Source organism: Octopus sinensis, linkage group LG23 (assembly GCF_006345805.1).
Source record: "Octopus sinensis linkage group LG23, ASM634580v1, whole genome shotgun sequence".
Classification (NCBI taxonomy): Eukaryota; Metazoa; Mollusca; class Cephalopoda; order Octopoda; family Octopodidae; genus Octopus; species Octopus sinensis.
This window is the reverse complement of record NC_043019.1, coordinates 20,581,663-20,607,115: the sequence shown is the minus strand read 5'-3', so window position 1 is coordinate 20,607,115 and position 25,453 is coordinate 20,581,663. Positions and strand designations below refer to the sequence as shown.

The window sequence follows — 25,453 nt, the reverse complement described above, 5'->3', positions numbered from 1 at the left end:
GTCTACTGTCCATGCGAGTTCCCCTGCTCCGTATCTAAGGAGTGGAGCCACCCAGGTGTTGATAGCTTTGATCTTATTCTGTCCGATTAATTTCGACTTTAGGATCAGTCTCAGTCTGCTCAAGTACTCCACCTTAACGATTTCTGTCATTTCTTCTCCATGCGAGAAGTTAACTCGCATGAGTACAGGTTAAAATTTCATCAGAATGTGCATTCAAAAGTAATTTACAGAAAATAAAAATCGGATATATATACATACATATGCACACACATATATACACACATTAACCCTTTAGCATTCAAATTATTCTGTAAAATGTAAAGCTTATGTATTCACACCATGTAAAATTAATCTTGCATCATTTCATGGCTTTGAGATTTCAATGATGTGATTGTTTATTTTTAAAAAGACACAATAAGATAGCTATGAATGACCATATCTGGCCAGTTTGAACATAAAATAGGTAGAATATTTTGGCCAGATAGGGCCGGTTTAAACACTAAAGGGTTAATGATCTTGGAATCTGAATTCAATAATCAGTGTGGAAAACTCTGGTACTGCTAAAAAATTATGACAACAAACAAGTATAAACCACAATTTTGCTTTTAGTCTTCAAGCTGTAGACAGGGAATAACGAAGAAAATATTGTTGCAAAAAGGAACCCTTCACCAGGAAGATCTAAAAATCGTTCTGGCTGAAGAACTGGAAGAAAGGTCAAGATTTTATTCCAAATGCAACATCGCGAGATGCAGTAGCTTAAGGTTACTGCACCAACAAAGCAGTAAAACTTGTATGTCGATCAATGTTGATACTTTCACCAATGCTGTAGTGAAGCTGTCAAATAGGAAGGCAACAAGAACAGAGCTCATAGTCAGCTACTGATGAAAGAGGTTGACTTTTAATAGTAAATCACTTATACAAATATTGCAAAAAAGAGTGTCATTATGTTGAAATGTTCTTAACCCTTTCCTTACTGTATTTATTTTGAGATGCTCTGTATTTCTTTCAATTACTTTAAATATAACAAAGAATTTAAGTAAAATATCTTAGTTATCATTAAGCTAGTGTTAGGAACAGAAATTGTGACTAAGGTTTGGTGGAAGATTTTAATTCAGAACTTAAGAAAACAAGACATTTGTACTACAGAGCCAGAGCCGGTTTCAGCCGGGTTGGTAACGAAAGGGTTAACGGAGTGTCATTATAAGGTGCAATCCATTTGTTGTTGATTGTTTTTCCATTCTTATGAGATTCAACTCCTCCCATTGCAACATAAAAAGATAGCCCATCTGTTTTTCTGCCTTTTTATCAAAATGATAACGATTAATTTATTTTAAATGAAATAGTAATTTTCCCCTTTAACCCTTTCGTTACTGTATTTATTTTGAGATGCTTCGTGTTTCTTTCAATTAATTTAAAATCTAACAAAGAATTTGGTAACTTAGTTACCATTCAGTTAGTGTTAGGAACATAAATTGTGACTAAGGTTTGGTGGAAGATTTTAATTCAAAACTTATGAAAATTAGACATTTGTTCTCAGAGCCAGAGCCGGTTTCAGCCGAGTTGGTAATGAAAGGGTTAAGAAGAAAAAAATGTCAAGTACCTGTGATTCAAAAAATATCACATAAAAATATAGGGAGAATTTCTATCTTTCAGTTCACGGCACTCCAAAAGTTGTATAAATGGTTAAGGGAAGAAAAAAAGGAAGTAAGTGAAGAAGGATGGACAGTGATAGTTGCAACAACTCAGCAGTGTCAACATTTTCAACTGATTTTTTTTTTCTTAAAGGAGGAAATCACTATTTTATTTGTAATCTTTATCATCTTTACCCTTTCGTTATCAACCTGGCTGAAACCAGCTCTGGCTCTTTAGTATAAATGTCTTGTTTTCATAAGTTTTGAATTCAAATCTTCCACCAAACCTTAGTCACAATTTATGTTCCTAACACTAGCTCAATGATAATGATGTTATTTTACTAAATTCTTTGTTATATTTAAAATAATTGAAAGAAACACAGAGCATCTCAATAGAAATACAGGAACCAGAGGGTTAATCCAAGGGCAGGAAAACAGACAAACTTTGAGTTTTAGTATAATATATACTAGACTACCTGTGACCTGTTTCCCAGCAATGGAATTTTGTTTCGTGGGTTCTTTTCTTTTCCAGGTTATTTCGCATGCTTTCAATGAATGTGTACGCATTGAAATCAAGGTAAAGTGCAAGGTGAACTAAATGTTCAAACCGTGCAGATTGGTATAAATCACTTATATGAGCTAAAGGTATGTTTCTACCAGTACTTACATTTGTAAGATCGTTCTATAAGTTTGTTAACAAGGTGATTCTTAGAGAAGAGAATATGGAAGAGTTCAAAGTTGCAAATATTACAAAATCCTTTGCTCTTGTCATAAGGGAAAGAGATGGACAGGAAGAACCAATCTAAATTAAAATCCTTATTGTTGTCTTTTCAGATACCAAACCAATTTAGTTCACCTTGCACTTTACTTCAATAGAGAAATCTACTTCCAAGCCTTTGAACATTTTTTCAACCAACATATCCCTCTATATTTCTCCTTTATTTGTTTTCTACTTATTATTTCTTTACCCTTTCTCTTCCTATGGTCTGCCTTTGACGTCAGATCTACTAATGGTTATTTTAAAAATACCTAATAGCATTCTGTTTATCATTTATGCAGTCATCAAAATTGTTATAATTTCTTGTTGTTGAGATGGGTTCTCTTTCTTTCCTGATGAGAAGATTACATTATTTTACACCATTTATTCCATTGGAATAAAATCGATGTTGTTTTCGAAACATATGTCGAAACTAAAAGAATTTGAATAACATTTGCATTCAACTCCATTTTTTTACTTATACTATACATATTTATATGTATAGTATAGAATTTTGGAGGGAAAATTTACGTTCCCAGTCGTTACTTGGTTTTAACATCTGCGCACTTCCCCCCACTATCTGATGTCGCTGGGTCAGAAGTGAGGGCTGGTGGCATTTGATAAAGCTATCGAATATAGTGCTGATGACGGAATTCAAACTCCCCTTTTTTTTATATGTTTGTGATCCAGAAACACGGTGTTCGCTATTAACGGTAAGTGACTGCCTTCGTGTATTTGCCACTCCGATTTTGTGTATGTGAGCCGCAAGGGCCTTCGTTTTTGGAATCTCCACTTATAGAAATGGAAAAAACGGTCTTTGACTGCCATTTCTAATTCCTTCGGTATGAGGCGAAACAGCTTGCTGCTAGCCAACTTATTTTCTTTACCATATTTATATATATATATATATATGTGTGTGTGAGTGTGTGTGCCGATGCTGGTGTGTTTACGTCCCTATAACTTAGCAGTTTGGCAAAAGAGGCCGATAGAATAAGTACTACGCTTACAAAGAATAAGTCCTGGGGTCAATTTGTTCGACTAAATGACTGAAACAAATAAAAGAATATATATATACACACACACACACACATACACTTAGAAGTGCTTTTGCCTAGTTTTTAGTTACAAGATATTGGTCAACCTGAAGTTATAGTAGAAGGCACTTGCTCAAGGTGCCACACCTACCTGAAAGGATTTAGTTGTAAAGCAAACTTAACTACACACTCCTGTGCCTGTGTACACACACACACACACACACACACACACACACACACACACACACAATTTTTCCTCACTAAGTCATTGAGGAAAGTCAAGTGTTGTTATTAAAGGAAGCGGTGTTATAGTGTTGGGAGTGGCGATAGCGGTGAGATGTGAATCATTGGCTTTATTATTAATATTAACTCTTCCTGTTAGTATTGGTCAGCTGTATCACTTTACAACTGTCTCTGATAGCTCGTCAATGTCACATTGCTTTGAAGGTTAGAATATAAATAGGATTTGCAAAAATCTTTCCAAAAGATTAATTGTCTGGCTGTTAGTAATTAGCTACAAATTAGTTAGCAGTTCTTATAGTAACAAAGAATGCATTAGACAAACCTCTTTTGTAATTACATTTGCTGTTAAGAGAATAGAGAAAAATTGGGGTCGAGGCAGCTGTTCACATGGTTTATAGTGGGAGGAGAGAATATGTAACAATTGAAACTAGTTATTATTATCATTATTATTTTTAAGGTGGAAGAACCATTTACACACTGGTCAAAATGATTAGTAGCATTTTGTCCATCTTAACATTTTGAGTTCAAATTCTGCCACGGTTGACTTTGCCTTTCCTCCCTTCATCGTAGATAAAATTAAGTACCAGTTAAGCAATGGGGTTGATGTAATCAACTGATCCCCTTTCCTAAAATTGCTGGCCTTGTGCCAAAATTTGAAACCATTGAACCATTTACACACTGGTCAAAATGATTAGTAGCATTTTGTCCATCTTAACATTTTGAGTTCAATTCTGCCAAGGTTGACTTTGCCTTTCCTCTCTTCATCGTAGATAAAATTAAGTACCCGTTGATCAATGGGGTTGATGTAATCAGCTTATCCCCTTTCCTGAAATTGCTGGCCTTGTGCCAAAATTTGAAGCCATTGTTTTTTAAGGCAGTGAGCTGGCAGAATTGTTAGCACACAGAGTAATATGCTTAGCAGCATTTTTGGATTTGTTCTGAGTTCAAATGCTGCCGAAGTTGGCTTTGCCTTTTGAGAGTAAAGTTGGGCGTAAGAGGAATTAGATGCAGTGTGCAAGAGACTTACTAGTTTGGTCATGAGATGGGTATGGATGTTGACAGTTACATACAGAAGTGCTGATCACTTAAAGTGGATGGAACTTGTAGAAGAGGGAAACCCAGGAAGATATGGGATGAAGTATCAAAGGCCAATCTCAAGACACTGAGCTTCATGAAGGAGATGACAAAGGACTGAGATATTTGGTGCATTGCTGTACTTAAGAAAACCTGTCCACCACAGTAGAATTTATATCAGTGTTGGTACCACATGAAAAGCACCCAGTACACTCTGTGGAGTGGTTGGCATTAGAACAGACAATGGAGCCTGGTGTGGCCCCTGGCCTTACCAGCTCCAACCAAAATGTTCAGCCCATACAAGCATAGAAAAAACATCGAAAACCAGTGCTAAATGATGGTGATGCCTATACTAAAATGGATTACTGTTATTAACAGACTGAACAATTAGTTGATTGTTTGAAAATTGGACAATATGCCTTATAGTATTTGGTCTGGCTCTTTTCATTCTAAGTTCAAATCCTGCTGAGGTCAACTTCACTTTTCATCCCCTTGGGGTAAATAAAGTAAAAGAACCAGTGAAGTACTTGGGCTGATGCTATCAACTACCACTCTCTACTCGACATGCTATGTATTTTACAATAGTCTTTCAAATACCTTTTGAAGATGCACTGAAAGGGTCTATATAAAACTAGCAGTATTGCCCAGCGTTGCTCGGGTTTGTAAGGGAAATAACTATATAAGCATTTTTAGAGATGTAAAGTATAATAGCCATCTCAATATGGCTAACCAAAAAGGGGAGTGTTACTGTAGCTTTTTACGTTCTGAGATTTAATAATACATTAAAAATGGGAAAAAATGATGGTAATTTTTTTTTTTTATCGTAGACTCATCGCAGACACGCGCTAATACCCAGAAGGGCTCGATATGAATCACGACTATAAGATACCCACTTTTGGTTTCACTGCACCGCAAAATGTGGGAGTAGTTGGGAATCTAAATCGTAGGAGACAGACACACAACCTTACTTTTATATAGATATAGGACAACGGAAAAACTGTTCAGTTTCAAAAGACTATGCCAAAACGAAAGTTCTGCATTTTCACCTCATTTAGTTCCTGTATGCAGATGACTGTGACCTGTTGGCACATTCCAAGGTTTAAGGATTGCTTTAAAAAATCTCTAATACAGACAAGAATTGCAGCTGGTGACTGGGCGACGGAGGTACAAGATTGGGATGGATGGAGAATGACGGTATATAGTGGTTGTTTGAGATTTGAGAGGGAAAGAGTAAAGTATGAGAAAATTAGGAGGGGTCTTAGAAGAAGGGAACCTGTGGAGAGTGAGGGAGCATTGCTTTTTGTGTGTCATGTGTTTGGTAAAAGTACCCATTACACTTTTGGAGTGGTTGGCATTAGGAAGGGTATCCAGCCATAGAAATCATGCCAAATTAGACTAGAGTCTGGTGCAGTCCCTCAGCTTGCTATTCCTGGTCAAACCATCCAACCCATGCCAGCATGGACACCAGACATTAAATGATGATGATGATATATATACATACATGTGTTTGTTTATCAAATCCAACCTTGCATGGAAGATTGAACTTAATGAATGTATGTGTGATTGTTCAAGTGGTTAGGGCAGCGGACTCGCGGTCATAGGATCGCGGTTTCGATTCCCAGACCAGGCGTTGTGAGTGTTTATTGAGCGAAAACACCTAAAAAGCTCCACGACGCTCCGGCAGGGGATGGTGGTGATCCCTACTGTACTCTTTCACCACAACTTTCTCTCACTCTTTCTTCCTGTTTCTGTTGTACCTGTATTTCAAAGGGCCGGCCTTGTCACTCTCTGTGTCACGCTGAATATCCCTGAGAACTACGTTAAGGGTACACGTGTCTGTGGAGTGCTCAGCCACTAACACGTTAATTTCACGAGCAGGCTGTTCCGTTGATTCGGATCAACCGGAACCCTCGTCGTCGTAACCGACGGAGTGCTTCCACATCTATATCCTCCACACACCTCACAACCAAACAGTGAGTAAACTTTATTTCAGTTCTCTCTCAATACATTGGATGTTTTGGGGATGTTTTTGTGGTTCATCTCCGAATACGATCAGCTGTTACTACATTAACCTATATTGAATCAATGTGTTTGCAGAACCTGCTAGAAATAACATCCAAATCTCCCTCAGATCACACACTAGTAACTTCTAAACTATATTATCCAATTTGATGAAAGCATCAAATCGGATAATATTGTTCAGAAGATACTATTCACAAAAGATAGGATGGTCATGTCTGGAATATCTTTGATAATGTAGCTTTGACCTTGAGCTAAATGACAGCAGTAGACTTGAATGGATACAGCCAAGCTGTTAGTGAATTAAGTGCTATGACAGAATGGGGGAGCTTTTGGTATGCTAGAAACAATAGCAAACTTGTCTGATCACAAGGAGCACTGCTTTCCTCCTTGATTCACAAAAAAATTTTAAACTCCTGGTGAAGAGTGACAAGGTTTTCCCCACTTATGTCCTTATGGGAAACACTGGGCTAACTGACATCATCATCATCATCATTATCATTTAATATATGTGTTCTGTTTAGGCATGGATTGGACCATATAAGAATTCTAATTTACAGTAGCTTCAGATAAGCTTATATCTTGTTGAAATCACACTTGATTAAGTAGAGTGTGGGTGTGTGAGCACATGTGTACACATGCATACTTGACATTCAACTTTTCTCAAGTACCAAGTCCTGCTCAATGTGTATGTGTGTGTGAGTGTACATACATGCACACACACAGCAGAGTAATTTATATGTGTGTGTGTCACAGAGAAATACCGACACACTTATATGAGTACCTTACAGAACATTTACTGTGCCATAAATATCCTCTTTATTCCCCCCCAAAAAACTCTCTTGATTCCATTCCTTCACACATTTGTCACGTCGTTTCATAATTTTTTTGTTTTATTTTATAGCCGTTTAGTGCATATTTTTTATGTTTGCTGATCTTGTTAATCTTGTGACATATTTTCACATGTCATAATTACCTTCATCATCATCAACAACAAGAGTCTCCCTATGTTGTTGTTTGAGCTATTAGAAATAGCAACAAAAGTTCCCTTTGAAATTTACATTAGATTTTATCTGTGCCTTATGTGTAGACCCTCCCACCAACCCAATGTAAGTGTCATGTTTGGCTTGGCCAATACTTAATGTTCCATATTAAAAAATTTCTTCAGAGTTTGTTCAGTTGTTTTATGTTATTTTTATCTGTTTTGTCTTTGAAGGTATTTAGTGCTTGACCAACTGCCAACATGAGGTTTCAGATGTCAAAAAGGGCAGTCAAGGTTGGACTGGCAGTTGGAGGAGCCACTCTGTTGGGTACCTACCTAATACCCAAGTACAAGGACTTCACCAGACCAGTAAGTATAATTTACATGCTAAGCTTTTCGTATTTCTATAGTTTGGGCAGGTAACACATTTAGATAAATTGGAATGAATGAATCATACCAGTTTACACAAACATCTCACCTGCCCTAACATGTCACCTTAGCTGGGCGCATCACCCACCTGAGTACCATCTACCAGAGCATACCATCTATCCAAGTATACCATATACCTGAGCATAGGCGCAGGAGTGGCTGTGTGGCAAGTAGCTTGCTAACCAACCACATGGTTGCGGGTTCAGTCCCACTGCGTGGCATCTTGGGCAAGTGTCTTCTGCTATAGCCCCGGGCCGACCAATGCCTTGTGAGTGGATTTGGTAGACGGAAACTGAAAGAAGCCTGTCGTATATATATATGTGTGTGTGTGTTTGCGCGTCTGTGTTTGTTCCCCTAGCATTGCTTGACAACCGATGCTGGTGTGTTTATGTCCCCGTCACTTAGCGGTTCGGCAAAAAGAGACCGATAGAATAAGTACTAAAAGGTGGTGCTCCAGCATGGCCGCAGTCAAATGACTGAAACAAGTAAAAGAGTAAAGAGTAAAGAGTATACTATCTATCCAAGTATAGTGCCTATCTGAGTACACTGTCTACCTAAGCTTATATGTATTTGAAAAGAGAATGTAAGGTTGTGAGGACTAACATAAAAGGGACTTCGGTGTTAATTTAGAGCAAACGACACCCTAACTTAATTTTAAAAAAGAATGGAATGTTACATTGGATCTTGTAGTCCAAGATACATTATGTCTGGAAAAAACATGGGATAGCCACAGTTGTGATGTGATGCTTTTAATTAAAAGCTTGTTAAATTAGGATTGGTAAAGGCTGCTGTCAAAAGCAGTCCTTTTTGGTTGTCTTTCTTTTTTCTTTTCGTCCAGGTAATTATTAATTTACATAACAATGAAATTATTGTATACAGTGCTCAGGTGCACCACAACTTGTCAGAAAGTGCGTATAAAGTACATGCAGTAATGTAGAAATGTCTGGAAAGCGAACAATGTATGAGTCAGATACATGCCCGTGTGTGCATGGAGGGGAGAAAATCAAGTGTAGTGTTGGCGAATCTCAGGAAGCATGGAAGTTTTGAAGGATGCAGTGCTCCGACAACTTAACAACTGATGCCGGCAGTTTGTTCCATGCTTCAGCAACTCTCAGCGTGAAAAAATGTTTCCTGAAGTCATGGGAGCTGTGCTGTTTTCTTACTTTGTAGATATGTTAATAATAATGTAGAATGTTAATAAAAACGTAATAAAAAGGAAGTAACCCTATCAATATTTCCAGTTTTAGAGGTTTTGTGAAGGCCATGTACATAGATTCTTCATTCAGATTGAATCTGTCAAAAAAAAAAAATCATCATGATCATCATCATCACTTCCACTTTCTATGCTGACACAGAGTGGGTGATCATGGTACGAGTTATTTCTCACGGGAAACAACTGCACCCATTGACAGTGCTTGTGTGTGTCATTTAGCTTTGGTTTCTACTGCTGAATGAACTTCATATTGCCAACCACTTTATAGAGGGAACGGGTGGGTGCATTATCTCATGGCACCAACAGTAGGGAGATTGAGAAGTCCTAAATACAGGGCCGGATTTATAGAGTTTGATTAATTTCATATCATGTGCTATTTTTCCATAATCCTCTTTCATTTGACCAAGATATTTAAAATTTAACTACATTTCTGATCTTTCTGATGTCTAAGGATGGATGTTTATGTATATGACTCTTTTTACAAATTGAATCCCAAAGAAATGAAAAGACATTTATTTTATCTTGTTTTACCCATTTTGCCCCGCCTCAATTATTTGTCTTTTACATGCTCGAAGAGTACAGTGATAATTTTCTGAAATAGTGTTCTGAATATGTTATTGGTTTAACTGCATTTAGGAAAGGTCTTTACTTCGCTGATATAGTTTTGGCAAGGTAGTGGATACTTATAAAAAAAGATATTTTCTTCAAAGTAAATATTACTCATTGTGCCCCACCTACCCTTACTGGAAACTGCACACACACACACACACACACATTCATCATGTCTTTGGAACAGCAACAACCACAAAAATGATTTTTTTTCTTTTTCGTAATTTTCTGTCATTTTATTTTATTCTACATTCTGAAACTTATGTAACTCACATTAAAAGGAAAAAAAAAAACCTTACCCCACTCTTCCCTCTATTGTACTTTTCACAATGAAGGAAAGGTCAAACATCACAAGTGGATGTGTGAAAAGGGAAATTTGAATTTTGCACAAGTGTAACTACAAAATGGCATTTCCAGTTATTTATTTAAACCCTCTGCTAACTCACCAAATTCAATTATTTGAAATAGATGGGTTTTGAGATTTAAATTTGGTAATTTTCTAAGACTTTAATTCTTAAATTTGATGACTGGCGTCTGTGCTAGCAGGGTGCAAAGAGCACCATACTAGTGTGATCATTGACAGAGCGGCCAACCGGCTTCTGTACCAGTGGCACATAAAAGGTACCATTCGAGTGTGATCGTTACCAGCGTTGCCTTACTGGCACTCGAGCCCCATGCTAGTAGGGTGTTTAAGAGCACCATCCGAGCGTGATCGCTGCCAGAGTGGCTATCTGGCCTCCATGCTGGTGGCACGTAAAAGACACCATCTGAGCGTGACCGTTACTAGCATTGCCTTACTGGCACCTGTGTCAGTGGCATGTGTAAATGATTTGAGCGAGGTCGTTGCCAGTACTGCCTGACTGGCACATAAAAGCACCTACTACACTCTCGGAGTGGTTGGCATTAGGAAGGGCATCCAGCTGTAGAAACTCTGCCAGATCAAGATTGAAGCCTGGTGCAGCCATCTGGTTCACCAGCCCTCAGTCAAATCGTCCAACCCATGCTAGCATGGAAAGCGGACGTTAAATGACGATGATGATGATAATGATGCCCACCGAACTTGAAGTTCAGGTTCTCCATGGTTTAAATCCAGCCCTGCCTAAACAAAACAGAATTAAAGGGACCTCATACCACTACGCTTTTTCTTCTCATTTGCCAACCCCTTTACAGTGTGTATTGGATGTATTTCCTCATGGTACAAACACTAATGAAGTTGTCTCACTCACCAATCACTCCAGATGGGGTGGGGCTTTCCATCGTGGTACCAACACAGAAATGGGTGTGGGGAGTACCTTGTGCACAGTTAAAAATAAATTTTCTGTTTACTTTTTTTTTGTTTGTTTATTTGTTTATTTCCAGGCTGTGTCCACGTTGTCTGCTGCTGAACCAGTACATACACTGTCCAACACTCTGCCTCTTCGGAAAGATATCTTAGCATCGCTAAAAAATGACGAGTTTGATGTTTTGGTCATTGGTGGAGGAGCTACAGGAACTGGTGTGGCTCTCGATTCAGTGAGCCGAGGTGAGTTCCCAGCTGTTTGGTTGTGTGGTTAAGACGTTTGCTTCCCAACATGGTTTTGGGTTCAATCCCACTGTGTGTGTGTGTGGCACCTTGGACAAGTATCTTTTACTATAGTCTTGGGCCAACCAAAGCTTTGTGAGTGGACTTGGTAGATAGAGACTGAAAGAAACATATTGTGTGTGTGTAGGCATATATATGTATCTATGTATGCATGTTTATGTGTAGGTATGTATATCACCGTGATCACCGTGACCGACCAGGCTATCAGATGTTGCTACACATCACTGGTCACAATGCGCTTCGCAGTGTTTTAGCCTTCAAATGATGCCACCCCGCTGGCTAAGCGAACAGGCCAACAGAAGAAAGAGTGAGAAAGTTGTGGCGAAAGAGTACAGAAGGGATCGCCACCATCCCCTGCAGGAGCCTCATGGAGCTTTTAGGTATTTTCGCTCAATAAACACTCACAACGTCCAGTCTGGGAATCGAAACCGCGATCCTACAGCCGCGAGTCCACTGCCCTAACCACTGGGCCATTGCGCCTCCACACATGTGTATGTGTAGGTATGTATGTATATATATATATATATATATGTGTGTGTGTGTGTGTGTGTGTGTGTGTGTGTGTGTGTCTTTATGAGTATGCTTTTGTGTCTTCTCATCCTGACATTGTGTGAAGTATTCAGATTACTCTGTCGAATGTAATGCTTTTGATCATAGATTAAGGCTGACCTGGGGCAACAACAAGAAGCAAAGACATTAGATTATAATGTGGTCCTAAAAGTTGGATGGACATGGCTGGAACGTCTTTGATCATAAGTTTGCCAGAACATGACTGACCTGAAGTTATGCAACAGCAACAACAATAATAATAATAGGCCTGAGTCATTGCTGAATAACCTGCACAGCTGATTCGTTTATAGTTGTGGTTCTCAACAAGAGTCCATGTGACTCCTGGTGTCCATATGAGATTTTTGGGAGTCCATGCAACCAAAATAGTAAATTGGGAGCCCACTTTAGTATACGAAGAGTCCTTGAACCCGCAACATATTCCCTCATTCATTTATGAAAGTTTATCACACAGTCATTCGTCTCTAATTTTGTCTTAGACTGGCTCTCAGATTCTTCAATTCTATTTACGATTATCAGCATTTGCTGTCTCGTTAAATTAACTAAGCCACTCAATCCTAAATTATCCCTCCCGCGTGTCGCACTCTATCCGTCTCTCTCTCTCTTAATTATGTCTCTTAATACCTACAACAAAAGAATACGTTCCCTGGAGATGCACTCCTCCATATTTGCTAGTTCGCGGTGCCGGTCGTGACCCCCTCCTCTCTGTCTCGCTATGTGTGTCTCTCTCTCTCTCGGCCATCACTCTGTCTGTCTCTCTCTATCTCTCTCTTTCGATTACCACTTGCCTCGCCATTACTTCCTACTTCCCCTCCACCACCACACCACCCTCTAAATTCCTGAATTTCCGAGCTGAAACTTTACGACCTGATGCAGTTTGATATCACGGGCCAGGACAGATAAATGGTGCAGGTTAAGTTTACTGTTCAATCATACGGTGCTGAGTTCAGTTCCAGTTGTAGGTGGATTTTGTAGCTTCCTATTTCGATTTCGATGATGATGGATTATTGCCAGAAACAGGTGTGTTTCTTTCTCCAACATTTTACGTAGTTCAACCTACACAAGTTAAGGCAACGGAAAACAAAATAGGAATTTTGAAAGAAGGATGTTTAAATCTAGTTTTTAAACATCAAATAGTTATCAAAAGGCTCCATAGATAAAAAAAAAAACATGGTTGAGAACCACTAGTTTGCAGTAATCAGATGTTTGTGCTGTGCATTAGCCCACCACCACCACCATCTCCACCACCACCACTTCAAGTCAACATTGCCTGTATAGGTGCACACGTCAGATGTTGAACTGATTGCAGTGCAACATGAAATGAAAAGTCTTGCTCAAGAACACAATGCACCGCCTGGTCCAGGAACCAAACCTGTGATTGTGAGTGCAGTGCCCTAACAATTAGGCTAATAATTAACAAATTACCAATTATTTATTTAGTGAAAGTGCGTGGCTCAGTGGTTAGAGCATCGAGCTTACGATCGTGAGGTTGTGAGCTCGAATCCCGGACCGGGCTGCGTGTTTTGTTCTTGAGCAAAGCACTTTATTTCACGTTGCTCCAGTTAACTCAGCTGTAGAAATGAGTTGCGACGTCACTGGTGCCAAGCTGTATCGGCCCCTTTGCCTTTCCCTTGGATAACACTGGTGACGTGGAGAGGGGAGGCCGGTATGCATGGGCGACTGTTGGTCTTCCATAAAACAACCTTGCCCAGACTTGTGCCTGGGAGGGTAACTCTCTAGGTGCAAGCCCATGGTCAGTGTCTGACCGAAGGGGGTCACACACACCAACTACTTAATGGCTTTTGAATCTGAATGTTATTCATCTTAGGGCTTCTCTCTACTTTCAGGTTTGAAGACTGCAATGATTGAAAAGTTTGACTTTGCATCTGGGACCAGTAGCCGAAGCACAAAATTGATTCATGGCGGTGTACGATATCTACAGAAGGCTGTATTTAATTTAGATTACGAACAGGTAAATTTCTATTTTGGTTAGTGCTCATGGCACAAAAAAAAAAGCACTGAGTACCTGCTATAAAGCATTAAGAAGGGCATCCAGCCATAGAAACCATACCAAAGCAGACATTGGAGCATAATACCAGACCTTGGACCCATCAGATCCTGTCAAACTGTCTGACCCATGCCAGCATGGAACATAGGCATTAAATGATGATGATTATATTAAAAATGATCATAACCTCTCTGGTTCATTGTAGCCAAAAGCAGTCATGGACTTAGACACATACACACATACAACAGGCTTCTTTCAGTTTCCATCTACCAAATCCACTTACAAAGCTACGAAATCCTCGTCGCCACTGTTATATCGCACGTTTGGATGACCTCTATCAACTTCTCGACGTCTAGACTTCTCCCTCTATGTCTATGTATTGGTCTAGCCTACTTCATCGTCTGGGGGCATCGACACAACAGTATGAGATGCGTGTCTGCCAAGTTTGTGCCAAAACTCAGCTGACCAAAAGGACACTCGGGCTTCAGTTGCACATCATCATCTCTTTGATTGTGTTGAGGATGATGAAAACTTTTTGAAAACTTTGCCTCTGAGCAGGTATCGCCAAGATTTTGGCAAAATTTGATGCAGATTCTCTGCCCAACTTTCTCTGCCATGATCAATGCAATGATCACACGCTACACACTTTCCTACCAAGCATTGCTGTAAACAACAGAAGTGAGCTAGAATGTTAAAACTTAGTGTGCAAACACAGCAGAGTTCAAGGTCAATCTGTGCCAAGCAGCTTCATTCTGCATGCTTTAGTTTCGTTACTATGGCAACAGTGCAAATACTTATTGATCAGACGACATATGTATATGTGTGTGGTGTGTGTGTGTATATATATATTGGTAAAAACGCTAAGATAACAAAAGAAAGAAAGAGACCTCAATATTATATAAATAGAGGAATTTATCTGTAAATATAATATGTGACAATTATTCGGTAGCCAAGATAAAACTCTGAGTTTCGGATGCTGAGGTGGAAATCCACACCACCATCTCTTCAGTTTTTTTTTTTTTCCTACCCAAAAAGTCCCCTTCTAAGGCTATGTATATATATCATCATCATCATCATCATCGTTCAACATCTGCTTTCCATGCTAGCATGGGTTGGACGATTTGACAGGTCTGGCAAACCAGATGGCTGCACCAGACTCCAATCTGATCTGGCAGAGTTTCTACAGCTGGATGCCCTATATATCTTTTATCAGTTTCAACCATTAGACTGTGGCCATGCTGGGACACGACCTTGAAGAACTTTTAGTTGAATTAATCCCAGTACCTATTTTTTTAAAGCCTGATAATTATTCTGTTAGTCTCTTTGGCACACCGCTAAATTAGAAGAGTAACAACAAGCCAAGACCAGTTGCCAAGTGGTCGTGGGACATGGACACACAGACACACATTCATATACATTCATATATATATATCTCTATATATAATATATATATATATATATATATATGGTGGGCTTCTTTCTGTTTCTGTCTGCTAAATCCACTTGCAAGGTCATGGTTCTGGTCGGCCCAAGGCGGTAGTAGAAGACATTTGCCCAAGGTGCCATGCAGTGGGACTGAACCTGGAACCATGTGGTTGGGAAGCAAGTTTCTACTACACATTCATTATATCATTTAACATCATATCTAGAGTTACATCACCTAGGCCCAGGAATAATAATAATAATAATAATAATAATAATAAAATGATGCTGTTGTTCTTGTTGTTGTGTTTACTGATCTTGCTGTCCAGGATATTTTGTGATAGTCTGTTTTTATTTTCAGTATAAAATGGTTAAGGAAGCTTTAATTGAGAGGTCAAACTTGATACAAATAGCACCGCACTTAGCTTATGCTTTCCCCATTATGTTGCCACTGTATAGGTAAGTTCTGACCATTTTTTAACATGCACTTCTCCCTGTGACCTTTCTCTAATTTCCTTCAAAGCAAACAAAAAAGTTTGACCACTTCTCTCTTGCAAAATATCTTCTTTGGGAGTATTCTTTTTCATTCATTCCTTCCTTCCATCCTTCCATCCTTTCCTTCTTTCCCTTCGTTCTTGTGTTTTTCTCTTTTCTTCTTTTTGCATTTTATTCTTTCTTTCACTGTTTTCTCTCTGGCCATTGAACTATTAGTCATCAAATTCTTGGATATATTTGAATCCTCCCACACTTCTTTCCAAACTCTACCCCAACTACTTATTTTTTTTTTTCATCTTGGAAAGACAAAAGTTAAAGTATACTTGGGTGAGATTTGAACCCAAAATGTAGGTGTAAAACGATGTAACCAAATATTAAGTTGTCTAAGGAGGGCATCCAGCTGTAAAAGCCATGCCAAAGCAGACCTTGCTGGTACTGGTGCCATGGGAAAAGCACCTAGTCCACTCTGTAAAGTAGTTCACGTTAAAAAGGGTATCCAACCACGAAAACTATGCCAAAACAGACAGTAGAGTTTGGTGTAGTCCTCTGGTTTGCCAACTCCTGTTATCCAACCCAGCATGAAAAATGGACATGAAATGATGAATGCTGTTTGGTCTGTAAGATGCTCCACCAGTTATGTTGTTCTCATGTAATGAGAATTCAAAACTGTATCATCAGGTAAATTGGCAGTTGTTAGTCTGTCAAGCCTTGTGCTATAAATTCTAGTAATCTGGCTCTTTAAGTTCAATCCCCACCCAAGTCACTGTTGCCTTTTTATCTCTTCAGAGTTGACAAAGTACCAGTCATATCCTAGGGTTGCATCTTCTTTCTTACTCATCCTTTTTACCTTTCTATGTCTTTCTTCTTCATCTTTCTCTCCTTTCTCTTTTTCTCTTTCTTGCTTTTCTTCCTCTTCCACTCCTCTTTGTAAGAAACTTTGTGTTTGAACCTAGACAGGGATAGGCTTTACCTACTTTAAAATACCCAAGACATATTGTATGTCACAATAGTACCCGTAGAGTACCCCATCATGAGTTAAGGGCCATTCCATATGTATCCCTAGTGTTAAAATGCAGGTATGTTTCGACCCTTTAGAATTGAAATTTTTGTAAAGTAAAAATTTTGCATTATGTAGCTTGTTATTCTCTTTAAGTGAACATTTTTTCTGGTTGAAATACACCGAAAAATGGCAACACAGCAGTCAAAAAATTGTAAAAAATAAGGATTTTCATAGGTAAAAAGCACCTTTTTGATGTAAATAATTTTTGGTGTTAACATGGTCCGATTTGAATTTTTTCTTCTATGGAATGAAGAGCAATTTTGGCACAATGCCAGCAGTTTCAGATGAGGAGCAAAGTTAATTACAGTGCTTGACTGGTACTTATTTTATTGATCCCGAAAAGATGAAAGGCAAAGTCAACCTCAGTGGAATTTGAATTCAGAATATAAAGACACACAAACTGTTGCTAAGCATTTTACCCAGTGTGCAAACTACTTTGCCAGCTTGCCGCATTTTCCCTCATAAATATTAAAATGTTTGCAGCGTTCCAGCACACGATCTCAGATCAGGTCACTTGCTATGCAAGTACATCTCCGTAATATTAAAATGTTATCAACCAGCAATATTTAATTAAATGTTAGAAACAGAAATCGAGATGAACTTATCTCTAATTATAGTTGGTGTAATATTAGTTGGTTGTTTGTATTTAGTTTTGATAATACTTGACTGAATGTTATAGAAATATATCCTAATTACTCCCCCCCCCCCACACACACAGTGTTACTGATATGTGACTTGGAAGAGTTTAGTTCAAGTGAGTACTCAGTACACGTGCTAAGTAAAGTGAACATATTTATGGCCTGATAGCTCTGTGTGTGTGTGTGTGTGAGAGATTTTTTTGCACAGTGTAACATAAACCAGAAGATCTGAAATAGTTTCAAATATTACAAACATTCCTTGTGGGTGAAATAAAAATGTAAATATATTTTTTTATGTGATCACATATATATATAAAGTCACTATCACTATCAGTTCATGTCTGTTGTCCATGCTACTATGGATTGGGCTGTGCACACACACACACACACACACACACATACACATTTTTTATAGATACATAAATCTTTAGTTTTAGATGAGATGTGTGTGTTCATATTTTTATAAATGCTTTTTTTAATGTGGATAGTTCTATTTTACATAGTTTTGTAAAGTGTATGTGTGTGTGTATATATATATATATATATACACACACAGGTGTAGGAGTGGCTATGTGGTAAGTAGCTTGCTTAGAAACCACATGGTTCCGGGTTCAATCTGGCTGAGTGGCACCTTGGGCAAGTGTCTTCGATTATAGCCTCAGGCCGACCAAAGCCTTGTGAATAGATTTGGTAGACGGAAATCCGTCGTATATATATGTGTGTGTGTGTGTGTGTGTGTGTGTGTGTGTGTGTGTGTGTGTGTGTGTGTGTCCCCAACATCACTTAACAACCGATGCTGGTGTGTTTTGCGGTTCGGCAAAAGAGACAGATAGAATAAGTACTAGGCTTACAAAGAATAAGCCCTGGGGTCGATTTGCTCGACTAAAGGCCGTGCTCCAGTATGGCCACAGTCAAATGACTGAAACAAGTAAAAGAGTAAAGATATATATATATATATATATATACACACACACACACACACACATTTAAGGTAAACACTTGTGATCTGAGAGTGTTGCTGTACACTGTGTGTATATATATATATATATATATATATATATATATATATATATATACACATACACACACTTTACAAAACTATATATTGTTATTTAGATTTACTATTGGAGAGGGGGTTTGATATTATTCTATTAGGTTCAGTGGAGGCAATCCCAAGAATCTATCTATTTATTGATAGAGGAAGTGGCAGAGCCATAAATTAAGCTCTCTTTGAAGAACCAACATCTGGTACAGTTGAAAGTATTTCAGTTAAAGTTATTGAAACAAATTGAGGTGTTTACATCCTGAAATTTTGTCAAAGTTGATATTGTGGTTTTTAACCCTTTCGTTACTGTATTTATTTTGAGATGCTCTGTGTTTCTTTTAATTGATTTTAAATATAATAAAGAATTTAGTAAAATAACTTAGTTATCATTCAGCTAGTGTTAGGAACATAAATTGTGACTAAGGTTTGGTGGAAGATTTTAATTCAAAACTTATGAAAACAAGACATTTGTACTACAGAGCCAGAGCCGGTTTCAGCCAGGTTGGTAACGAAAGGGTTAAATGCTTATTATAGAATGTTGTTGTTGTTGTTGTTGATTTAATGTTAATTAAACACTAATTAATGGCATATGGTCATTTAGATGGTGGCAAGTGCCTTATTATTGGGCCGGAATTAAAATGTATGACTTCGTGGCCGGGAAACAGAAATTGAAAAGCAGCTATTTCCTGTCCAAATCGAAGGCTCTGGAATTGTTCCCAATGTTGAAGAGAGACGAATTGGTTGGTGCCCTTGTTTATTATGATGGTAAGCTTGGTTTCATTCTTTCTTTCTTTCTTTCTTTCTTTTGACAGCATTCACCCGGGGTGGGTAGAGCTGGCTTCATTCATCCTCAATGCTGCATCTTTCACAAACGCCGACCAGGCCTGGCGATTTGAGGCTAACGACCACGTGATCTCCAACCACTCTTTATTCCAGCGGCGAACACCGTAGATATGGGGGCCTATGTTGGGTTCCAGATCAGCCTTGACTGTCATCACCCAGGTTTTTCGTTGTCCACCACATCGCTTTCGCCAACCCTGAAGGGGAGCTGGGGCAATTGCTTCGTAGATGAATTCTCCTGATTGACGATGGAGGGCATGACCCAGCCAACGCAGACGTCTCGTTAGGATGACTTGTCGGAGGGAGGTGATTCTGCACTGGTGTCGCATCGAATTGTTGGAGAGCTTGGTTTCTGATCTTTGTTTTTGTTTGTTTTTGCAACTAGACAACTAGATGTTGAAAATACTGACTGCATAGAGAGTCATAGGATGTGGCTGTTGTTGTTGATATATAACCCTAAGTTAACAATGATTGAGCAAACCTATGATCAGGCATTCCATCTCTAACCATCCTGTCTTTTTAGGAATATGGTGGATCTGTGTTATCTATTGTATCCATTCCATATTTATGATAATAGTTGGGTATGATTTGAGGGAGATTTGATTGTTATTTATTTCTAGCAAGTTGAACAATCATGTAGAGGCTTCCTTACTATTGATTGGATAAATAGATAGATTTGCTGTGTAGATGTTGATTGGATATATACCTGCATTGTTTTTTTCTTAAGACCTGTTGAGGCAAGTGAAATTGAAATCGATCAAAAATCAATGGAAATTGTAGTTGTGATACCAGTGCCGGTGGCATGTAAAAGAACCATCCGAACGTGGCCGTTGCCAGCGCCACCTCGACTGGCCTCCGTGCCGGTGGCACGTAAAAACCACCAACCGATCGTGGCCGTTGCCAGCCTCGTCTGGCATCTGTGCCGGTGGCACGTAAAAAACACCCACTACACTCATGGCATGGTTGGTGTTAGGAAGGGCATCCAGCTGTAGAAACACTGCCAGATCGGACTGGGCCTGGTGCAGCTCCCTAGCTTCCCAGAAAGCGGACGTTAAACGATGATGATGATGATGTATTTTGTCATTAATTTTTCTCTCTCCCTTGAACTTTGTTGTCTTTCCTGTTGTAAGATGTCCTTCTTCATAATGTCTTCTTGTTCAGTGATATTTACAATTACTGAGCCATCCAGAGGAGTAATTCTTTTGGATTAATCCTCCATATTTATGTGCACCAAAACCACTGACTCTGAATCACATGGTTGACAAGAGGTATTCCATGTCTAAATGTCCTTTTCTATTAATCATTGTCTTCTGTGTCACCTCACTTTGATTTTGATTGCAAACATGATGATGGCTTCCCTCTCGTTATCGAGTATGGCCATTGCATGAAGCTTAACTGTTACTGGTGCTGTGATCGAATGTGACTTTTTAGCCCAGCTAACGATCTACAATGTCTTGTACAGAATTGGCAACTAAAACCTTTACTGGTAATAACCGGCTGTAGTTGTAACTGGGCTTCATGTACCTTTGCATGTCATTTAAGTCCTCCTGCCAAATTACACTCTCTTCCATATGCCTGACAGATATGATTAGTATGGTGTGCAACACCACCACCAGTGGCCAGGTTGTCACTCATCTGTCTCGCTTTATGACTACGAAGATGACTCTTGAGTTCAGCTTTACTGAGGCAGGGTCTTGCACAGACATTGCATGTCAGCATCATAGGAAGACCCTTCCCATCTGGAAGTGTAACATACACACATACAAACAAACAAGAAATTATAAGCACATATTTCACTTTGATTCCAGGTCAACATGAAGACGCCCGGATGAACATTGTACTGGCCATGACAGCCATCAGGATGGGAGGCTCTTTGGCCAACCGTGTAGAAGCAAAAAGTTTAGTGAAGGAAAAAGATGAACATGGAAAAGAGAAGATCTGTGGCGCCGTTGTAAAAGACTGTCTTACAGGTTATTGTCTTTGTCTCTCTTCTTCCTTTCTCTCTCTCTCTTTCCCAACTCTGTCTCTTTACAGTTTTTGTCAGTATGTTGTTATTGTTTAGTCCTATGAGCAGCCATTGTCATACTTTCTTTGTGTATATGCTGAGCTTTAGAAGACACCTTGTCCAAGACTCCATGTAGTGGGACTGAACCCAAAACCATGTGGTTGGGAAGTAAGCTCCTTAATACACAACCATACATATATACTTGTGTGTGTGTGTGTGTGTGCACATGGATGTTTACATTCTGCATCTTTGCATGAAAGCATTGAGCAAAAGCAAAAACAAAATAGGTGATGCTATGTCAAGAAAATATCCTCTAGCTCTGTATTTTCAAAGACTTGTGGAACAAAAGAATATCTGACTGAGAAAACAGTTGAAGGTTAGGAACAATTAAGTGAAACAAAGGCTGTGGATTTCAACAGGAATATGGTAACAAAAGGACTATTGTGTGACTCTATCAGTCAATATAAATTTTTGTTTTAATGTGAAATAAGTTAAAACCTTCTTCCATCAAAATTTTCCTGCTAATTTATGTTCCAAACACCAGCACAACAGTAATGACAGTTATTTTAATGAATTCATAAGGGTTAAAGCTACAAGTCTGCTGAATACTCAGCCACGTTTCTGTTAATTTGATGAGCAGATAATTCAATTGGTCAAACATCTGAACATTAACCCTTTAGTGTTCTGATTATTCTATCAAACATAATGCTTATTGATTCACATTAATTATACATTATCCCATATCTTCAAGATCTTGATGGTGTAATTACTTAATATAGAATAACATTGTAGGGTAGGTGTGATAGCCTGGATCTGGTCAGTTTGAACATAAAACAGATTAGCTATTTTGGCCGGATATGGCTGGTTTAAATACTAAAGGGTTAATTGTCAAAATTACAAGAAATGCATATTGTCGAAATTAAGTGACAGATGATCCGTCATATGGACACATTGTATATCCTCCATGAAATGTGTGTATAAAGTGATATATAAACATGACTCTGTCATTGTCATCTTTAAGTATATTAAATTTTTGTGTTCCTGTTTGTTGTTATTTGATACTTCAGGAGAAGAATGGACAGTAAAAGCTCGCTGTGTCATCAATGCAACAGGACCCTACACAGATTCAGTCAGGATGATGTCCAATGCAGCAAACAAAAATATTTGTAAACCTAGCTCAGGAGTTCACATAATTTTACCCGACTACTACAGGTGAATATTCAGGAAGTTGACTCCAGTCGTAGGAGTCATTTTTATATTGTCAGTTATTGAATGAGAGAGAGAGGAGCCGAGGAATTAGGAGAAGGTGATATACTGTAAATCCTCGAGTATAATCCACACTTTTTCCCCCAAAATTTAAAGGTCAAAATCCCTAGTGCATACTATATACGAGGTTAAAAATGAAAAATATTTTCTTAGCAATGTCCGAGTCTCTATTTGCTGTCCGGCAATGTTTATTCAGATGCATTTTGTGATGTCAGGCACGAAAATACCTTAAGCTAAGCCTGAAAGCAATGAAGTCATAAAAGAATCATCCATAACTTGCAGTAAGCAACATTTATTAAGATAAAAGTATTCAGAACACAGAATAACATGTAACAAAAACAATTTGCAAACATATTTACATTCCCATATAACAGTTAAGAACATCACCATTATTGTATTACGCATGTGCGGAAGTATTTGTTTGACTAGGTGCTGCTGGCTTAATTACGCATGACTCAAGTTAGAGAAGAGGTGCGTATTATACACAAGGTTTAGGTTTTTCAGAAGTACAGCCCCCTAAAAATCCCCTGTGTATCATACTCAAGGGCAGACTATACTCGAGGATTTACGGTAAGATATGATGTGTGTGTGTGTGTATATAAAATGTGAAGGTACATGGCCTAATGGTTAAGGGTGTTGCACTCCTGATCACTAGATCATGGGTTCAAATTCTGGGCCAAGCAACATGTTGTGTTCTTGATCAAAACACTTCATTTTACATTGCTCCAGTTCACTCAGCTGTAAATGGATAACCCTACAACAGATTAGCCTTCCGATCAGGGGAGATATTGTCCTGCTTGCCTAGCCAACAGGGTGGCATCATTTGAAAGCTAAAAAAAGACTATACTCAAGGATTTATGGTAAGATATGATGTGTGTGTGTGTGTGTATTATAAAATGTGAAGGTACATGGCCTAATGGTTAAAGGTGTTGCACTTCTGATCACTAGATCATGGATTCAAATTCTGGGCCAAGGAACATGTTGTGTTCTTGATCAAAACACTTAATTTTACATTGCTCCAGTCCACTCAGCTGTAAATGGATAACCCTACAACAGATTAGCCTTCCGATCAGGTGAGATATTGTCCTACTTGCCGAGCCAGCAGGGTGGCATTATTTGAAAGCTAAAATAATGTGAAGCAGTGATATATAACAACATCCAATAGTGTGGTCAGTCATGTGGCATATTTCATAAAGCCACCCCTATACTCCCTTCATTGTGTGTCTCGTCTTGCAATTCACACGTTGACCTCACAAGCGCCATATAAAAAGTATCCAGTACACTTTGTGGGGATAAAGATAGATAAGGTGTTCTGGGGTCAGTAAGTTGATTTAGAAGTAGGTTTGGTAATTTGGACCTGGCAAGATAGTGTAAAACAGGCATTGGTAATGTGATTTGGTAAGGCTCTCTTTACTCTTTACTCTTTTAGTTGTTTCAGTCATTTGACTGCGGCCATGCTGGAGCACCGCCTTTAGTCGAGCAAATCGACCCCAGGACTTATTCTTTGTAAGCCCAGTACTTATTCTATCGGTCTCTTTTGCCGAACCGCTAAGTGACAGGGACGTAAACACACCAGCATCGGTTGTCAAGCAATGCTAGGGAGACAAACACAGACACACAAACATATACACACACATACATATATATATACATATATACGATGGGCTTCTTTCAGTTTCCATCTACCAAATCCCCTCACAAGGCTTTGGTCGGCCCAAGGCTATAGCAGAAGACACTTGCCCAAGATGCCACGCAGTGGGACTGAACCCAGAACCATGTGGTTGGTAGGCAAGCTACTTACCACACAGCCACTCCTGCGCCTATAAATATAGGCATTAGTAAATAGAAAAGATGTCCCCGTAATGAATACTTAACAACAAAAACCCCTAAAATGTTTGTTATTCTTTCTCTCAAATGACTGACCTTATATTCTCATTGTTTCTCCCTTCCATTTCACTATTATGTCTCCTGTCACTATCACCTCTTCTCCCTCTCTTTCACTTCTCATTTTTCTCTCTTGCCTGGTTTCTTTCTCCTCCTTCTCCTCCTTTTCTCTCGCTTTTTTTGTTCTCCTCCCCCTCCTCCACCTCCTCTTGAATTTTCTTTTTAATCTCTCTAATTTTTGTTTTAATTTTATTTAAATCTTTTTTTTTTCCAAGCCCCTCTCACATGGGTTTACTAGATCCATCAACCAGTGATGGAAGGGTGATATTTTTTCTACCTTGGCAGAAAGTCACTCTAGCAGGTACAGTGTTACTTTTTCTAATTTAATATCATCATCATCATCATCATCATCATCACCACTGTCATCATGAGCCAAACCCTATTACTATACACCGGATCACTACCACCACCACCACCACCACTATTACTACACCACAAAACACTCCAGTGACTAGAGCTTTACTGCTAGACACTAGAACGTTATTACTACTAGTACACACCACTCCAAAACACTACTACAACACCACCAAAAGCAACTCTGCATTACACCAGAACAATCCTATGCCAAATCTGAACTCTACTTAGAATAT

At 38.8% G+C, this 25,453-nt stretch overlaps 1 protein-coding gene across 3 annotated transcripts in view; it reads left to right on the top strand.

The window, feature by feature from the left end:
* Window positions 1-25,453, top strand: part of LOC115223471 (glycerol-3-phosphate dehydrogenase, mitochondrial) — a 69,843-nt gene that overhangs the window by 16,240 nt on the left and 28,150 nt on the right. For all 3 annotated transcript variants that reach the window (XM_029794064.2, XM_029794063.2, XM_036512403.1), the window contains exons 2-9: window positions 7,975-8,109; window positions 11,351-11,513; window positions 13,988-14,112; window positions 15,932-16,029; window positions 19,410-19,573; window positions 21,457-21,618; window positions 22,721-22,865; window positions 25,079-25,164. In XM_029794064.2, the coding sequence (XP_029649924.1) occupies window positions 8,002-8,109; window positions 11,351-11,513; window positions 13,988-14,112; window positions 15,932-16,029; window positions 19,410-19,573; window positions 21,457-21,618; window positions 22,721-22,865; window positions 25,079-25,164 (1,051 nt within the window). In that variant the 5' untranslated portion in view covers window positions 7,975-8,001. The remainder of the gene's footprint in view (window positions 1-7,974; window positions 8,110-11,350; window positions 11,514-13,987; window positions 14,113-15,931; window positions 16,030-19,409; window positions 19,574-21,456; window positions 21,619-22,720; window positions 22,866-25,078; window positions 25,165-25,453) is intronic.